The sequence below is a fragment of the Astatotilapia calliptera genome, chromosome 7, assembly GCF_964374335.1.
Source record: "Astatotilapia calliptera chromosome 7, fAstCal68.1, whole genome shotgun sequence".
Classification (NCBI taxonomy): Eukaryota; Metazoa; Chordata; class Actinopteri; order Cichliformes; family Cichlidae; genus Astatotilapia; species Astatotilapia calliptera.
Window position 1 is genome coordinate 25738586 of NC_137428.1, and position 19168 is coordinate 25757753.

General features: G+C 38.8%; 1 protein-coding gene across 1 annotated transcript; it reads left to right on the plus strand.

Moving 5' to 3' along the window:
- Positions 1–10436: 10436 nt before the first annotated feature.
- ggt1b (gamma-glutamyltransferase 1b) lies at positions 10437–17768 on the plus strand. The gene is made up of 13 exons (XM_026173904.2): positions 10437–10514; positions 11242–11416; positions 11513–11643; positions 11769–11858; positions 12101–12293; positions 12382–12542; positions 12969–13118; positions 14253–14389; positions 14662–14849; positions 14944–15071; positions 15303–15415; positions 15511–15624; positions 16853–17768. Exons 2-13 carry the CDS (start codon positions 11250–11252, stop codon positions 16997–16999), a joined length of 1719 nt encoding a protein of 572 aa, XP_026029689.2. The 5' UTR covers positions 10437–10514; positions 11242–11249; the 3' UTR covers positions 17000–17768.
- The last annotated feature ends 1400 nt before the right edge of the window (positions 17769–19168 follow it).

The following is a 19168-nucleotide window of genomic DNA, read 5'->3' on the forward strand; positions in this document are numbered from 1 at the left end:
CTTCAGGACTTTGCCACAGAATATCTGTGGCTTTGGGTGCTATCTGTTAATGATTGAGTGTGAAATGCTTTGCATTAAAGCACTCACAGATCAGAATTTAGTGTGCACAGGCACCCGACATCCCTGCATGTCAGTTTTGCCTGGGCAATGGTCACTGCCTGATGTATCCTCATTGTGGATTGAATTGATGGCACATCTTTGGGCATCTCCTGAACTGCTTTCTCTACTGCATCATCATTGGCAAAAAACAACCTGATTACCATTTCTGTCTTTTGTAACGCAGCAAACAGTTCTGTAGCATCAGGAATGTCTGTCCCTTTGCTGACCAGACTGTCAGCCTTCCTCTTTAGGGCTCCTCCCACACCACCCAGTGCACCCTTTACAAAGATCGCCTCAAAGAAGTTCCATGTCCCAACAGCGAATCCTTGTTTGAACAGTTCATGGGCCGTCACTACAAAAATGGACCGCGGAGACCTTTGGATGTGCCCTCTGTCATGCACTGGTGACGAGTACTGCCAGATTGCTGGTGGGCCCTTAAATCTCGTTCCTTTAACTTTAACTTTCCTTTAACGTTGTTTAACAACCCTCCACCTCAAAAGTATTTAGGTGCAGTTGTGAAAGTGGAACTGGAGAACCCACCTGTGAGGCTGAGTGAGGCTAGAGGTAAAAAAAAATCCTTTTTCAGTTCAGTTCATTTTTATTTCAAACATTTCAAACATGTGCCTTCACAATCATTACAAAATATCATTCCATTATTTGTTTGAAAAGGAGTAGGCTGAAGTATTTACTTATTTGTCCCTACCCCCTCAAGTTTTACCTCTCATTCATTTAATTTTTTTTTTTGTCTTAAATTAAACAAACAACATATGAAACATATAAACATATGAAGTAAAACAAAACATAACATACATAAATCAAAAACAAGAAATTAGCAAGCCCCACCACAGTATAGTTTCTTTCATATGAAAAATACAGAATGTGTATATTTGCAGATACACAAGTTATGGAAAAACAACAAACCAAAACAAAACAAAAAAACAAAAAAACAACCAAAAAAGAACCGCAACACCATTACCAGCAACATTACCATCCTGGGTTAACCCCGTTTTCTTCATTCTTATACTTATTTAAAATTAGGTTTTTATATTTTACTTTAAACTGTTTTATGTTTTGACTGTCTTTTATTTCTTCTGTTAGACTGTTCCATAATTTAACTCCTGCAATTGAGATAGACATAGTTCTTAAAGTTGTTCTAGCACTTTGTATTTTTAAATTCCATTTCCCTCTTAAGTTATACCCACCTTCTCTTTCTATGAACAATTTACAGATTTCTTTGGGAAGCAATTTATTTCTGACTTTATACATTATTTGCGCTGTTTTAAGCTTCACCAAGTCTTGGAATTTAATAGCTTGCATTTTGACAAAGAGTGCATTTGTATGGTCCCTGTACCCTACATTATTTATTAATCTAATGGCCCTTTTCTGTATTATAGTTATTGTTTGTGTGTTACTTTTGTATGTGTTTCCCCAGACCTCTACACAGTAGCTCATATATGGCAGTAGTAAAGCACAGTATAAAATGTGCAGTGCTTTCTGATCCAACATATGCTTTGCTTTTCCCAGGACGGCAATGCCCCGTGCCAATTTCCCCCGAACATAAGTAATGTGTGGCTTCCAACAGAGCTTGTGGTCAATGATCACCCCAAGAAATTTTATTTCATTTACTCTTTCTAAATATACATTGTCAACACATATTTCTACTTCGATGTTTTTCTTTTGGTTTCCAAACAACATAAATTTGGTTTTATCGAGATTCAATGATAATTTATTTATATCAAACCACTTCTTTAATATCGTTAATTCCTGTGTGATCATTTCCAAAACCTGTGGCAATTCCCCACCTGAACACAGTATATTTGTGTCATCTGCAAATATTACAAACTTTAAAATCTCCGATACTCTGCAGATATCATTTAAGTACATAATAAACATTTTTGGACCCAGTACTGAACCTTGAGGTACTCCACAAGCTATATCCATCAAATTAGATTTATATTCATTTATTTGTACATATTGTTGCCTATTCCCTACATAGCTTTTTAACCATTCCAAAACCACTCCCCTAAACCCGTACTTTTCCAGTTTTTTTAATAGAATTTCATGATTAACAGTATCAAACGCCTTCTTTAGATCTAAGAAAACTCCGAGCGCATACCTCTTACTATCCATACATTCCGTTATCTTTTCCATTAAATCTATCAGTGCCAAAGCTGTTGATCTGTTGTTTCTGAACCCATACTGACTATCTGTCATTAATTCATATTTTTCCACAAAACTGTCAAATCTTTTTATGAAGAGTTTTTCCAGTATCTTAGAGAACTGGGAGAGTATTGACACTGGTCTATAGTTTGTAAAATGATGTCTTTCACCGGTTTTGTAAATGGGAATAACTTTAGCAACTTTCATTTTTTGTGGAAAAACTCCTTTTTGAAACGACAAGTTGAATATATATTTTAATGGTTTTACGATACCATCAATAACTGTCTTTACCGTTACCATATCAATATCATTCCAGTCTGTACTGGTTTTGTTCTTAAGTCCTCTAACCATGTCATAAATCTCTTTCTCTTCCACTGCTCTTAAAAACATTGAGCTACTATTCCTTTCAATATTTTCACCAGTGTCCCTTTCTATTCCATCAACCTTTATTTCTTCTGCCAGTTTTGGCCCTATGTTTACGAAGAATTCATTAAAGCCATTTACTATCTCTTCCATGTTATTAATACTTCTTGTCCCTTCTATAAAGTACCCAGGGTAATCATTATTCCTTGATTCATTTTTGATTATTCTGTTTAATACATTCCATATATCTCTTGTGTTATCTTTATTGTGTTCTAACCTTTTAATGTAATACTCTCTTTTACAGGATCTCATTATATTAGTTAATTTATTTTTGTAAGTTTTATACTTCATTTCAGTTTCTATTGTTCTCTTTTTTATGAATTCTCGATATAGGGTATTCTTTTTTTTGCTGGCATTTTGTAGTCCTTTTGTCATCCATGGTCTTCCTGCATAGTTGTGTTTCCTATTGATTTCAATTACTGGGCAGTTTTTATCAAGTAATGTGTTAAATGTTCTTAAAAATCCTTCGTAAGCTTTATTAACTTCTGTTTGTTCATATACAATATTCCAATCTTGCTTTAAAAGTTCATTTCTAAGACAATTTAAGGTCTTCTCTGTTCTTATTCTTTTGTAAATAATCTTATGTCCATCGTTGTTCACTTTATAATGGCAATTATACGATGCAAAGACTGGTAAATGGTCACTTATATCATTGATTAACAGCCCACTTTTTATCTTTCCTTCTATTATATTTGTAAATATATTATCTAATAGAGTTGCACAATGAGATGTTATTCTGGTCGGTCTTGTTATCAGTGGAAATAAACCGATGCTGTACATGGAATCAATAAATTGTTCTGTACTCTTATTATGATTTGGATTCAATAAGTCAATATTAAAGTCCCCACAAATAAACATTCTTTTCTGATTTATATTTGTAAATAAGTCCTCCATATTATCCTTAAATATCTCAATCTTAGATCCTGGTGTTCTATATATACAACTGACAATTAGGTTTTTCCTTTTTTCTATACTTATTTCCACTGATAAACATTCCATCACTCCATCAATAACAGTTGTCATTCTTCCCATTCTTTTGTACTTTAGGTTTTTATCAATGTAAAGTGCCACCCCACCTCCTTTCTTGTTGATCCTGTCTACATGAAGGAATTCATATCCATTTATTTTAAAGTCTTCTTCTTTTCCAGGAGTTATCCAGGTCTCCGATATGGCTATCACATTGAATGGCTGTTCAAACTGTGTTATGTAGTCTTTGATGGATTGAAAGTTTGCATATAAGCTTCGACTATTAAAGTGAACCATTGTTATACCCTGTTCTACCTTGAATTCCTTTTTAAGTTGCTCATTTGTATAATAATTGCATTCATTTGTCTTATTGTTAAAAAAATTACAATCAGGATCTATGTTGCTGTCATACATCAATGTCTTATTTTCAATATCTATATGAGTTGTTAGTTGAAAATTGTCAGACATCTGCGTTGGTTGTGCACTTGGACGGTCCCATCATATTTAGCACTGCTTTGCATTTATCAGTTATATTTTTCTAGTTCCGTCATCTCTTTGATGACTAGAACCTTAGCCTGCTCTGGTGTTCCATTTAACTTAATGAATATTTTACAGTCTGACGTCCAAGTTGACTGTATTTTCTTCTGTTTTCTTAATATTCTTGCTTGTCTTGCAATGTCTGCATTTTTCTTGATTAGGTGTTCATTTAAATAAACATTTGTACCTTTTAGCTTTCTTCCTTGCTTGAGCAGTTCTTTTTTCTGTTTTCTATTAACAAAACGAATGATAATGGCAGGTATTTGATTTTTTCTCGGAAGAGGATGGCATCCCTCAATATTTTTACTGTCCATTTCTATACCTTTGCTTTTAAAGAAGGCCATTACCTGCTCTTCCAAAGAGCGTAGCTCTTGCTCGGGTGGCTCCCCTCTCTCTGCTGCTGCTACCCGTGCGTATGTCTGATGCTTGGTTTCCAGTCCTGTCACTATCACATCATTTACTCTTGAATATTGTTCCAGATCTGACACCCGTCCTTCCAGCATAGCAATCTTCTTGTCCTTTTCCTCGCTCTGCCTTCTTAGTTCTTTAATATCATCCATTAAATTGAGTATCAGTTTTTGTTGTTTTGAAATTGTTGTTATTTCTTCAGACATAAAGTTTAGGGATTTCTTTATGTCCTCCAGTTCCTCCTCATTAACGTTGCTCCTCTTAGGCGGCATCTTAACGCTCCTGGGCCTGGTGGAGCAGGAGGATCCTGGGCCTAGTGGCTGCTGGAAGAGCCTGGGCCTGGTGGCTTTTTCACTGACATGTAGTTTGAACAGCTGTGTTTGAATGTCAGGGAACAATGTCAGGGAACGTCAGCTCCTTAGATTACCATGACCTGGATGACTGAGAACCTACATACATGTTTTCTTTCCTTGTATGGAAACCTAGTATAACCCCTGTCAAGCATCTAATTTAGAGGGGTTGTCCCCCCTTCATCTTGCATTTAATTCTGCCTTGACACCATCATTATGGCCTATGGCAGCAGGTAACAGCCACTTTCTCTAAACACAAGATTAACAACAACACAGAAATTAGTTTATTAATCTAGGCCTTTTTTCTAAAACTGAAGTGGATAATGAGAAAGCTTATAATTTCTGACTTACTGTAGCAGTACTGAAGAGTCATACTAATCTTATACAGATCCTTGAAGAGAGACGCAAGTGGACTTTTAGAACGAAATCGAACTCTTTGTTTACTGTGGATCTCACCTTTCATCTGCCCTTGTGTCTCCAAACTGATGCAGAGCCTTTGGGATGCTGTGCTGCAGGATGTGTCGGCGCTCACAGGCGGAGGCCTACTCCAGGAGCAGCAGGTGTACGGAAAAAAATCTTTAATGATCTGCAGCTCCATCTCCTGGATTCCTCATTCTCTCTGTTCTGCTTGAGGGACACCACAGTCACCGTGTGGTTTATGAGACGTGGGCTAACATTTAAATTCAAGGAGAATCATTAGCGTGCTGCGAGAACACCTGTGGCTCACTTTGCTCACTGCTCTTTATGGCGGTGGAGTGAGGCATTCCTTTACCTTCCCAGCCACACTCATGCTTCTTAGCTGACGTGTCTCAGTGGTTCAACATACCTGCATGCAACATAGGAACTGATTTACCAACCTGTGTTGCACCACCACCACATAGATGGTTTGGGGTCAGGCTTTGCCATGAGCTCCTTATATGCTTTTGTATGCCAGACTGTCATAAAATGGTGTGTGAGGCAAGACAGAAAAGGACCCAGATGTAAGACTCTCAGGCAGAACTAAACTCCACAATAATTTAAAAATCCCCAAAAAAGAATGTAAAAAAAAAAATCCCCAAACCTCCGACAAACTCAAAACTGACCATGACACAGACATAGCTGCCTTTAGATAAAAATTACACACTATATGAATGAAGACTCCATATCTAGTCTTCATCCTCACAGGGCTGGGTAATAACTAATAAAATGTCATCTAAGTTACACAATCAGAAAAAATAATGACATTTAGATTGACAAGAACTGCTTGATTAATCCCTGATTACGTGGTTAGATTCAGATTGATTCTGATTATGTTCCACTGTATATTGAAATTACTCCTTGAACTTTAATCATGCTAATAAAACCCATGCAGGCCACAGGTTGAACAATGCAAAGTCCATAACAGAAACTCCACAACCAGTCTGGTGGAACCAAACTAGAAAACTTGGAGTGCAATTTGTATTTTAGAGTAATCTGACTCACCCACAGTTCTGCAATAACATCTTTTATTAAAGACGCCATTAAACCAAACTTTAAAAAAAATCTGTCTGGCGGATGGCTGTCAGTTGGGTGGAGCCTGAGGAGAAATCTACAGCTTCATTGTTCTTGTGAAAAGGAAAGAACAATATCCCATCTCTTCTGTGTTTTGTTGCATTATGAAGGCACCATTTTCCTGCTGTTCTCTTTCGTCTGACATGGAGCAATGCACCTAACTCTGAATATTTAGTACAGCCTGAGGGTTACAGCTATGAAAACATCAATGCTGTCTGTTGGTGATGTCACAGCAGGAGCAAAGTGATGGGGACAAATTAGTAAAGAAGAAGAAGACTATAATTGTTTTGTTTGGCAATTCAAAGGTCAAAGGTCTGTGTTCCTTAAATGCCTAAATTGGATTTTTGAGTGCTTTGATAGCTGCGGCTCCACAGATTCAAGATTCGTTATTCGTCACATGCATAGTGATACAAGTACAACACACAGTCAAATGTGTCTTGAACTGCTCCTTTGACTGTGCAAGACATTATATTAAAAACAAGTACATTTAAATTAAAATTAAATCTGGAAATTTTAAATTTAAATCTGAAAAAAGTACAATGTGCGAACTTAATGTTAAAGTGCTTTGTGCCATATTAGCACAACAATGTATTGACAGAGCAATGAAAGCAGAGAAAACAAAGTGACCAGAGTAATGTAAGCAGAGTATTTTAACAGGATAATTAAACAGAGTAACCAGAGTAATATAAATAGTAGTGAAGCAGTATGATCAGTGAATCAGTGTGTGATGTAATAATAAATCAGATATGATATGAAACATGACAGTAAAAGTTCTGGGACGTGACAAGAATATGATATAATGTCCTGTTTCCGTCACTTTGGGTGATGTTATGAGGGAAGTGGGAGTGGGAGCTCCTCTTGAGTCTCTCTGTTTTTGCCCTGATAGTGTGGAAACTTCTGCCTGATTGCAGAAGTCGAAATAGTTCGTCACTGGGATGGGACGGGACCTGCACCTTGTCCCATGTGCACCGGCCACATGGGACAAGGGATCCAGAATTTAAAACACACATAGGGAAAATACAGCTAAATGACCAGAGCCATCCTGCAAACCATCTCAATCTGGCCTCTGATATCCTTAAAAACAAACCCCAGCATTAGGATGGAATGAAACATTATTTTAGTTGAGGTGAACAACTCTACATAATAACAAAACCACCTACAGGGAGCAGGTCAGGCCTCTCACAGGTTATTGCTATCACAATCATTTGGATTTAAACACTACAAAAACCAAGGAAATGATTGTGGACTTCAAGAAGTAGAGCAGGTAGATAGTTTTAGTTACCTTGGTGTTCACATTTAGGTTGACCTCATTTGAACCACGGATCTCCTGTCAGGTGGGGAAGGCCCAGCTGAGGCGTTTGCTTCCTGAGGAAGCTAAGACACGTTCACCTCCCTTGCTACCTGCTGAGCAGCTTCTATCATTCAACAGCAGAGAGCCTTCGGACCCTCTGCTGCGTGGTGTGGTTCGCCAGCTGCATAGCTGGTGAGGGCAGGTGGTGGTCAGCGCGACACCCTGACTCCAGTGGAAAGCCAGGTGTATAATAATGGATCACACCCACCCGGACATCACTGATTCTTTGCCCTGCTCTCTGGGGAAAGATTCAGATTAATCAAATTCAGCAGTTTAAACGAATCAGCCTCTTATCAGTAAAAAGCACATTCTGTTTGATTCTATTCTATAATAGGTTGGAGCTGCTACATCACTCATTTCCACCTGTGTGTGTTTTCTGTGATGAGCTACACTGAAAGCTTACACAGAATTTAACCCAGTGAAGCCCGAACCATTAAATAATTACCAGAAAATTCAATTAAAAAAGCAAAAAACAAAAAACGGGAGTGCTTATTTAAGAAATCCACACAAATATACTAAATAGACATCCGAAATATAAATACATATATAAAAAATATATCAATTTGCATATATGAGTTTGTCATTTTATCATAAATTAAAAATCCCATCTTTTTAGCTACATCTGGCAATCATGCAGTTTATTGCTCACATAAAAACTGCAAAAACCCATGTATGTGGGTAGTTTTTCTAACAAAAAATCCTTGGTTTTTAAACAAGGACGTATTTGAATGTAAAATCCATAGTTTAGCATAATTCAACACCAGGTGCACCATATTTTAATTCAGTTATTAGAAGTGTCTTTGCTAAAGTAAAGATGTTCCTGGATTCATTCAAGTTTTGACTGTCCTCTCCCCCTTCCTCTTCACCCTCTACACCACAGACTTCAGCCACTGCACAGAGACCTGCCATCTTCAGAAGTTTTCTGATGACTCTGCGGTGGTTGGATGCATCAGCAGGGATGATGAGACAGAGTACCGGGCTGTGGTCGACTCCTTTGTCACGTGGTGTGAGCAGAATCATCTGCAGCTCAACGTGGCAAAGACCAAGGAACTGATCGTGGACTTCAGGAAGACCAGGAAACACTTGACCCCTGTTTCAATCCAGGGGGTCAGTGTTGACATTGTGGAGGACTATAAATACCTTGGAGTACACATTGACAATAAACTGGACTGGGCTAAAAACACCACAGCACTTTACAGGAAGGGCCAGAGTCGTCTCTATTTTTTGAGGCGACTGAGGTCCTTCAACATCTGCCAGAAAATGCTGAGGATTTTCTATGAGTCTGTGGTGGCCAGTGCGATCCTCTATGCTGTTGCATGCTGGGGGAGCAGGCTGAGGGTCGCAGATGCCAACAGACTTAATAAACTGATCCGTAAGGCCAGCAATGTTGTGGGGATGGAGCTGGACTCCCTCAAGGTGGTGTCGGAGAGGCGGATGCTGTCCAAGATAAAGACAATGTTGGATAACACCTCCCACCCACTCCATGACATGTTGGTCAGTCACAGGAGCTCGTTCAGTGAGAGACTGAGATTACCGAAAAGCACCACTGAACGACACAGGAAATCATTCCTGCCTGTGGCCATCTCCCTGTACAACGCATCCACTTAACACACTGTTTGCTGCTACAGCTACACGTTTCTTTTCCAAATATTTATTTATAAGTGACTTATGTATGTATGTATGTATATATATGTATATATTGTACTATTCTTAGTTAGCGTATTGTCTGTCTTGTCTTAATGTTGGTTTAAAATGGAGCACTGTAACAAAAAATAATTTCCCCCAGGGATCAATAAAGTATTCTGATTCTGATTCTGAAATCAGTCAAAAATAAGAATAGAATAATCCTTTAATTGTCCCACAAAGGGAAATTTGGTTGTAACAGCAGCCAAAAACACACATATACAAACAAACAGTACACAGGACACAGAACAGAAACATACACAATTTTTCTTACATAAGAAGGTAATCCATCGTGTCCCTGCTGCTTTCGGCCTGAATGCTTACTTAACTGACCTTCCTCAGTCAGCTTTGCACTCGTTCACATGGTTCTCCTGCAGTTTGTTCAGAGAGTTTGTTTCCTCGCCTCATGGCAGATCTTCTCCCTCGCAGCCGAGAAAGCCTTCACTTTTCCGATGAGAAGGCACTTTATTTAAAAACCTAAATATTAGGTTTTGTGTGAAGTCATAGAAAGAAAAAAAACTCAATGACATTCCTGCAGGCGCTGTGTTACTTAAGAGAAGGAAACAGGTCCTGTGTTAACTATAAAAGGTTTGGCATTTATTTAAAGTGAACCATCAGCAAACTGAGGCTACTGCTGGTTAATCTTTTTCACAGATAAAGTATTACCACAGATAAAGAGCCTTTCATCTGGCGATTATTTCTTACTCTCAGCTCCAGGGTTGTGCAGTTGTCTGTGGATATTAGAAAGTTGCTTGAATACAGAAAACTAATTATTTGAAAGCAGCTGTCTAAGGTTTTTTTTTTCTTTCATTTTCTATACTTTCGTCTGCCTGCATCTTTCACCCCAATCAAAAACACAAGTATGGTGTTTTATGGTGGGATGGTTTAAAGTTTAACTACTCTGTGACAATCACACATCGAGACCTTGAGTGAGCCTTTTACCGTTCAACTCCTGCAGACCGTGGCACAGCGTGCAGCCTGCTGCTGAGACCCCGAGAGGAACTGAAGTAAGAGAGGTCATTGATTCATATCTGTGAAAGCAAAATGTTCAATTTAAATTGAAGAAAGGGGCCGTTTTCAGTTTATTGAAGTTATTTTGTGTGTGAGGTGTGAAAACAGACGACAGCTTTGTATAACTAGTCAGTTTATACTGATGTGCACTAATATTAAATGTGCTGCGCAGCTATTAATTTGCTTTCCCGTCACATTCTCTGGTTTTATTCGTGTAGTGAAGCTTTGCAGGCTACAATTTCCAAGACGTTTTTTCAGGGAAGTATTAGAAATGGATTCTCTTAGGGCTCTTACTGTGGTTATGTTAATATTACACAACGTTGGAAATCTTGTGCCTCAGACTTATCAAATCTACAAATCTTTTCCTCAAACTGGCATTGCTGACCTGGATCAAATGGGAATACATGATGAGCGTAGCTGTATAATGATGACTAAATTTCTAAATTATTTACCCAAGCCACTGGACATGATATATATTTTTAGTTTTCTCTCTGCTGAATTAATTTCATCTACAACCTCTTTATGTAGCTGGTACAGGTGCGAGCAGTCGTGTTTGGTTTCACATTGCACAAAGTATTTAAACATGTATTGTATGTCTGTCAGAGGATGTATAATCTCAGTGTTTTGCATGTTCCTGCTGCTTTGTTTTAGCTCAACATTGCAACTTTTAAAATACAAGCCAAGTCTTCTGAGGTATTAAAGAAATTATTTGTTGTGTTTGAGGTATAAAAATGAAAAAGAAGACAATAATTGTGGCACTGACAATACTGCTGCTGGCAGCAGCTGCTACTTTTGTGGGCGTCTACTTTGGTGTGGGGAGAAGGGAGACAAAAAGTGAGAGGGGGTACTCTAAGGCAGCTGTGGCAGCAGACGCTGGACCATGTTCAGAGATCGGCAGGTAAGATCTGTCCACAAGATACTTCGGAGGATCTTAACTGTAAAACTTCCAGCACCTTCCCTTCCCACTTTGTCTCCTTTTTATTTCAAACCTCAGGGACATGCTGAAGAGAGGGGGCTCTGCAGTAGATGCTGCTATAGCTGCTTTTTTGTGTGTTGGACTGATGAATGCTCATAGTATGGGTATCGGAGGAGGACTTTTCTTCACCATCTATAATGCAAAGACTGGTACACCTGCCGTCTTAAATGCATTTTACTTCAAATACTCTGTTCTTATACTTTCCCACTAACGCAACAAACCCATAAAGCTTCCACTTCATTGGGCCCCTAAATGCTTTTCCTGACCTGCACAGGGAGAGTTGAGACCATTGATGCCAGGGAGACGGCACCTCGCAACGCAACAGAAAACATGTTTGGGAACAGTACAGATCTATCCCAGAAAGGTAATGTTTAACCAGCACTATCTGACATGGCAACAAACTGAGGGAAGCTGATGACTTTGTGATTGTGATGGAGAAAAGGGTGATCAGTGTCAGAGAGTGTAATTTCTTAAAGATTTGCTTGTGAAATAAATAATTAAACAATCATTTAGATTAAAAATTATTTTAAAAAACCTCTAAAGAACTTCAGTGCACCAAAATAAAATCTTTAAGACTTCCTTGTGCCTGATCCTCATTGTTATTAGGAGGGTTGGCGATTGCTGTGCCAGGGGAGATTCGAGGTTACCAGATGGCACACCAGCGACATGGAAAACTGCCTTGGAAAGACTTGTTTATGCCAAGCATTGAACTTGCAGAGAAAGGATTTCCTTTGGGAAAGGCACTTGCCTCAGCTTTGTCTAGTAATAAGCAAACCATCATGCAGGACCCAACCTTGTGGTGAGAAGAAGGGAACTATCCCTATAAAAACTGTGACATTATTTAGACAGTGACTAAATCCATTGTAAATCATCTTCTCTTCTTTCAGTCAAGTTTTTTGCGGGGAGAAAAGCGACGTCCTAAAAGAAAATGAAACCGTTAAATTTACCAAGCTCGCGGAAACCTATAGAAAAATAGCCGAAGAGGGTCCTGATGCTTTTTACAAGGGAGAATTGGCTCAGAAGCTTGTGGCAGATATCCAGGCAGCAGGTACTATTTTTATTTTACAAAGTATAGTTTTTAACACTAATAAGCAGACATTTTAATTGAACGGGAAAACAGATGAGTTGGAGTCACATATATAGAAATTCACCAGCACTTAACATCAGGACTGAACTGATTTGAGTCTGGCAGCAAACGTTCAGTTCTCCTGTGCTGATAGTCGCAGCTATCTTCCCAGTTTTGAGATTTACAGTCAAAGGGTTAGACTTATGAGAACAGCAGTTTCTGCAATTAAAATCATGTTTCTGTACCTAGAAAACCCCATATACGCAGTTTCCATAAAAAGTCTTTATATTTAGTCTTTAAATAGCTACATACACCTCTATGCACATCTAATTTTCACGATAAAGAGGATTTGTGCAACGCAGCAGTTCTGTCCAAGTGTGCGTTCACAGTGTTTGTCAATCTGTTTAGGCGGCATCATCACAATGGAGGATCTGCAGGATTATACGCCTGTCTTGGATGAGAACCCTCTAAGGGTGAACGTGGGGGAGTACACCATGGTTGTTCCCAATGCCCCCGCTAGCGGCCCTGTTCTCTCGCTGATATTAAACATCTTGAATGGTAAGCCTTGATGCTTTGTCCAAAAAAACATCCCGAGTGGGAGAGAATAAGCTTTTATGTGAGCTGCCTTCACACTACCAGTCAGTCTTTCAGAAAAGACTCAACAAGCTGATCTACTGTGCACTAAATCTCTTCAGTCTCACTTCAATAAAAAGCACCTTTGACTTATTGCTACCTAAGAGCAGCTGGAATGATGGGATAAAGCACAGATCTACCTTTGGGATGATTTTCAGTGAACTATCATATAGATGTGGGATAACTATGCCAAAATTAAATTAGTGCTCCAGGTTGAAAGTGTGGGGCCCATTTGGATTAAAAGAGCTTTAATTTTATTGAAGTAGTCAAGATCCAAAGATAATTGTCTGTTTTACATCTGTGATGCTATTTCCATGCTCCACTTTGTGCAGCATGGACTGTTGGCAATGTGATATATAAATAAAGTTGACCTTGACCTTGTTGGTTGGGGAATGCTATACTATCTAAAATATTTGCCTGGGAGGACACTGTCTCCCTGCTTCAGTAACTTTTTAGGTCAGAGACAGTCTCTTCTTCTAACGATTAGATCCCAAATCTTCCTTTAAAGATATTAATCTTTCCTTTCCTTTCCTTTCCTTTCCTTTCCTTTCCTTTCCTTTCCTTTCCTTTCCTTTCCTTTCCTTTCCTTTCCTTTCCTTTCCTTTCCTTTCCTTTCCTTTCCTCACTATTTCCGCCCTGCCTCCCACACACTCACATTAATCTCACTATTTCATCTCTAATTGGACAGAGTTGAATGGTGGAGGCTTCACACACACACACACACACACACACACACACACACACACACACACACACACACACACACACACACACACACACACACACACATTTCACTGTCCAAAAACTTCCATCCGGCTGATTTACTGTGACTCCTGCCGCTGTCAGCTGAAACCCATCAGACCCAGACTCTGGCTCTCTCAGCCATCTCCCTGTTTCCTCATGTGGCTGTCAGCTCTGGTCTGATTGCAGCTCCCTTTTAGACTAAATGAAAAGCACAGGAACAGCCTGCATTTTGTGTCTCATTTCCTACCTGAACAACCATTTGTGGGTAAGGCTGTGCTTTAAATGAAATGGTACTTATTGTTGTATTTTCTGCAGGCTACAACTTCACCTCAGATAGCGTGGCAAGCACTGAGAAAAAGATCCTAACCTACCACCGCATGGTGGAGGCCTATCGTTTCGCTTACGCAAAGAGAACCATGCTCGGAGATCGGAAGTTTCTCAACATCACAGGTGTAAGGTTATAGATTATACAATTATTAAAGGAGTTTTTGACATCACTTCTATAATGAAACAAATCAAACAAATTTTAAAAAAACAATTGAAATTAATCCAAATTTGATGTTAGTCCTCCATGAGAGTCATTGTTCGACACTGTTTGAAAAGAGAAAAACAAAATTACCCTGCATATTCTGATTAGGCTAGAATCTTTAAAACCTGAGGACAGAATAATAGGAAACCTTTTTAGGTTTTGCATGTGTATAATTATAATATTTCTCCCCCAAAGCTCATCCAGAATATGACTTCACAATTGTATGCCGATGCCCTCCATGAAAAGATTACCGATGAAACCACACATCACATGAACTACTACGAGCCAGAGTTTTATCTGCCTGAAAACTACGGGACCTCGCACCTCTCGGTAGTAGCTGAAGATGGAAGTGCTGTGGCTGCCACCAGCACTATCAACCTATAGTACGACTTCCTAACTGACACTTCATGAAGTTAATCACTCATGTGTGTACAACTTATGTGATTTCTTACTGGTTATTGGGTTTGTTTTTTGCAGTTTGGGCTCCAAAGTTATGTCAGCATCAACAGGGATCATTCTCAACAATGAGATGGACGACTTCAGCTCGCCTGATATCACAAACAGCTTCGGTGTGCCTCCTTCACCGAACAACTTCATCAGGCCAGGTAAGGTTATGGCCACCACGCTCGTACAGACTGAGAACACACATAAGAGGGCCTTAAAACCAGCGACTCTGCAAGACAGATGAGCTTTTTAATGACAGAGTGATTAAAAGTCATGCAGATGTCAGCCTGGTTATTGACGGTTACTGAATAATATCTTGTGTGCATGCACATGAATCTGCTCTGACTCAGACATTCAGAAAGTAATTATTATCAACATATCATTTTAAAAAGGGAAACGGCCAATGTCTTCAATGTGTCCAACAATCCTTTTTGACAAAAGCAACAAAGTGAAGATGGTGGTCGGAGGTTCAGGAGGAACAAAAATCACCACCTCTGTTGCTCAGGTAAAATGCGTACCGATACCTATGTAAAACACTCATTTCTACTCGTTAAATGTAGAAACTAATTAATAACTTGGTTTCTATTTAATACTTATTAGGTGATTCTAAACACCCTGTTCTTCAACTATGATCTGAAAGAAGCTGTGTTAGATCCAAGGGTCCACAACCAGCTGAGTCCTAACATCACTGTAGCGGAGCCTGGCTTTGACAAAGTGAGTGTCACAAGCAGTAAACAACAACTGGGCGGTGGTGTGGTGTGCAGGGAAACTATGTTTTATTCACAACCCTAAGAAACACTGTATAAACCAAAGTCATGACAAGAACTGGGAACACTGTTTCATCTTTAGCTTCATGGGTAAAAACAGCGTAACAATAAGGGAGGAAATGGTTGTACTAGGGTTATGCTAATGGTCTAATTTGTGGCATTTCACCTCTGTTCACAAAATTGAACAAGACACCAGACCAGGACTCTCTGAGTGTTCATAACATGTGTGTTAATTCATGGTGAGAAGTTTAGAGGCTAGGCTGGAGCAGACTAGAACAATTATAAAAGGCTGGAACAAAGCTGATATTTACTGAGTTTATAATCTGGGGATGTGGTGGAGCTGAAAACTGGACTGCAAGCAGAAACAATTACAGATGATTTCATGATTCTAGAGCCATACTTCTGTAATCAGGTTACACAGAGAGGAGAAGAAGGGAGAGAGAAAGAGAAAACTGAAAACAAGAACAGTTTTAGGTGATATATTTGTACATCACAAATACAATGCTTGACAAATTTATGTTTTTCTGGTGTAAATTTACTACCACAGCTACTCTGAATTAGCAGTATTGGTAATTACAAAATTTCTCTGTTTCTGTTACAGTTAATCCACCAATCATAACGATATTTTAATGCAAAAATATAAGTATTGCTGTTCTGAATTTTCTAATTCAGTTTGACTAAAAAGCAAAAAAAAAAAAAAAATGTAGCACACTTTTTTTTTTATTGGCACCAGTTTACAATTATGAATTTCCATACCTGAAAAGAAAAAAATGTTTCAGTAATAGAGTTTTATGCTTGGTTCATTTCAAACTTCCACCCCCTCTAAATTCTGCATCTGTTTTTTTCTAACAGCAGACACTGACTTCCTGGTCCAAAGATCGTTCATGTTTTATATTCTTATTCTTACATAGTTAACTTGGTTGCACCATTACATGTGGGGTGATTGCTGACCAGCACTCCAGTTCTCTTATTAAAAGTGCTCTTTACAAGTACAGTTTACAAGTACTGTGCAATGCAAAAAGTATTAAAATAATCTTCTCTACTCTCATGCAAAAACAGCAGTGTTAATGGACAAACACTGAACAGACAACCCCTCCCCACATGTTTACATGGCACGCCTAGTCAGTCATGTTTTTGTGCTTAGAGTCTGTCTTCACTCATGCTTTGGTTTCCAGGATGTCCTGGATGGTTTGGCAAGGAAGAACCATGAGACAGAACTCCTCACATCGACGGGAGCCGTGGTGCAGGCAGTACTGTGTCATGATGACAAGGTGTATGCTCAGTCCGATCCACGCAAGGGGGGGTATGCAGCAGGATACTGAAGTTATAAACACACCTATGATTATGGAGAGATACTGTAGTTTTGTGAACCTTGACACCAGTGGGACAACCTCAAAGATTAGAAAGTTGATAAAGATTCAGCCAACATGGGCGTTTGTCTTGGGCACCAGTTGTTTTGTACTGATTGTACAAAACAACTAGTACCAGCTGAACAAGCCTTTAACCATTACAAGCTATACTTTAACACTGAGTGCCTTGGCTGAACCTTCTTAACTTCACATCATTCTAATGATCACATCAATCTAGTGAATAAAATCTTTTAAAAAAGATATCTTTTGGTATAACAGTAAAAACAAACAAAACTGTTCAGACACTGAGCGCCTATGATTCAATCTATTTGTGAAGCACAGATTAGTAGATGTGTAAAGCAGTTTCCTGCGATTGTTTTGACACATGGCATCCACAAAACTGAGATCTGCTACTGTCATAAGAAACTGCAACACCTCGGGATCAAACATTTTCAAACACTGCACATAACAACATCCAGGAATCCCAAGTTCATCGGCTTTTAATGACCTCATAAAAACATTACAGCTGTTGCCGTCCATCTTCACCTTTCATTCAGCTAAAGTTACATAATAAGTTAAATACATAACAGTGTTAGATTAGATATATAGAAATAAATAGATTTGCTATGAGTGACTGGATCACATGTAATAGAACCAATGTTTCAAAACAAAGCTGGGACTTGTTCTCTGGACCTACCATATATTTATTGAAAAATAAATAAATTGCAACTTTTGAAGCGCAGAGCTGTGTAGTTTGGCTATTTCCATCTTGTTCTCTCTTTTAATTTTTTTTATATCACTACTTGGATCATTAACTATGTTTACAACGTTAAACCATGACTCCATCTTGGTGTTTTGACACCAGATCTAATAAGTGAAGGATGGAACTGACAAAGACTGTGCACTCTTGTCACTCAACAACTCATTGCACAACATTCAGCCCAGTAGCTTACCCTGTTATATAGTTTATCAGACTAGAGCTGGGACCATAATTTACCAAATGAACATAATCCTGTATTGAATTTAGGTTGTGAATCTAGCGACTGACACCATCAAGTGTTTTCTGAGGTCATAAATCAAGTGCAGGGCCAGGTCAAGGTGTTATGGGGCCCTAAGCAGAATTTTATTAGGTGCCTGAACACATCACCTACCCCCCACATGGCACCATTAATTATTAACCATTCTCCTCATTTAATTGTTAATTGTGCATCTAAGACAACCATTACCATGGTGTACTACCGTGCAGGAAAGCAGTAAAATAAACCAGCAGACAAAAGTTACACAAATAAAGTTAACAATTTTTATTGACTTTGTACAAAAGGGCAAAACAATTACAATTTAACATAAGCCTAAATATTTTTTATTACATAAAAAACAAGGGCAAAAAACAACCAAGTTTAATACAAACGTATGTAGGAAAACTTAATGTGATGCGTTCAAAATGAGGCAATGCAAGCCACAAACAAAATGAGACAACCTGTCAATACAGGATAGCCCATTAATATGTGACTAGCACTTCCTTAGTTCAGACAGCCATGGCAACGTTTCAGCCTAATCAGTAACAAGTCATATTTACAGTTTAACTTGTGTAGCAAGAGTCTAACTCTGACCATCTCAGACTAAATCTAAAACATAATTCATTAGTCAAATCAATGAGATTAATGGGAAACAATCCCGGCAGCTACAATATTTATCATATTAAAGTTGAATCTCCCACTTTCAAAAGGGATAAACAATATAGTCCAAGGCCAGGGATAGCTATGCCACAAATCAGCTACACCCCACAGGCTGATAACCTCAACAGGGATCAGCTGTTGTTCTCCCATCCTGTACAGAGTAGTCCAGCAACCACTCCAGGCTCAGCAAGACAATTTTCTGCATGTGAGTGCAATCAAATACACCTGTCATCAATGAACCCAACCCAATTGCAGCCATTGTGAAACACAAAACCACTCCCAAATTAGTGCTCATTTCCTTGCATCAAATATTGAGGTGCCTCGATGGTGCGAGTACCATTCATATAACGATGAATGTTATTCAGCAACATCAGACGTGATGACCAGATCTGTTTGTAAGGCTGTGAACAGACTAGTGAGCTAAAGATAAAGTTTCCAGCCATGATTTCTGTGGTTTCCACACAAC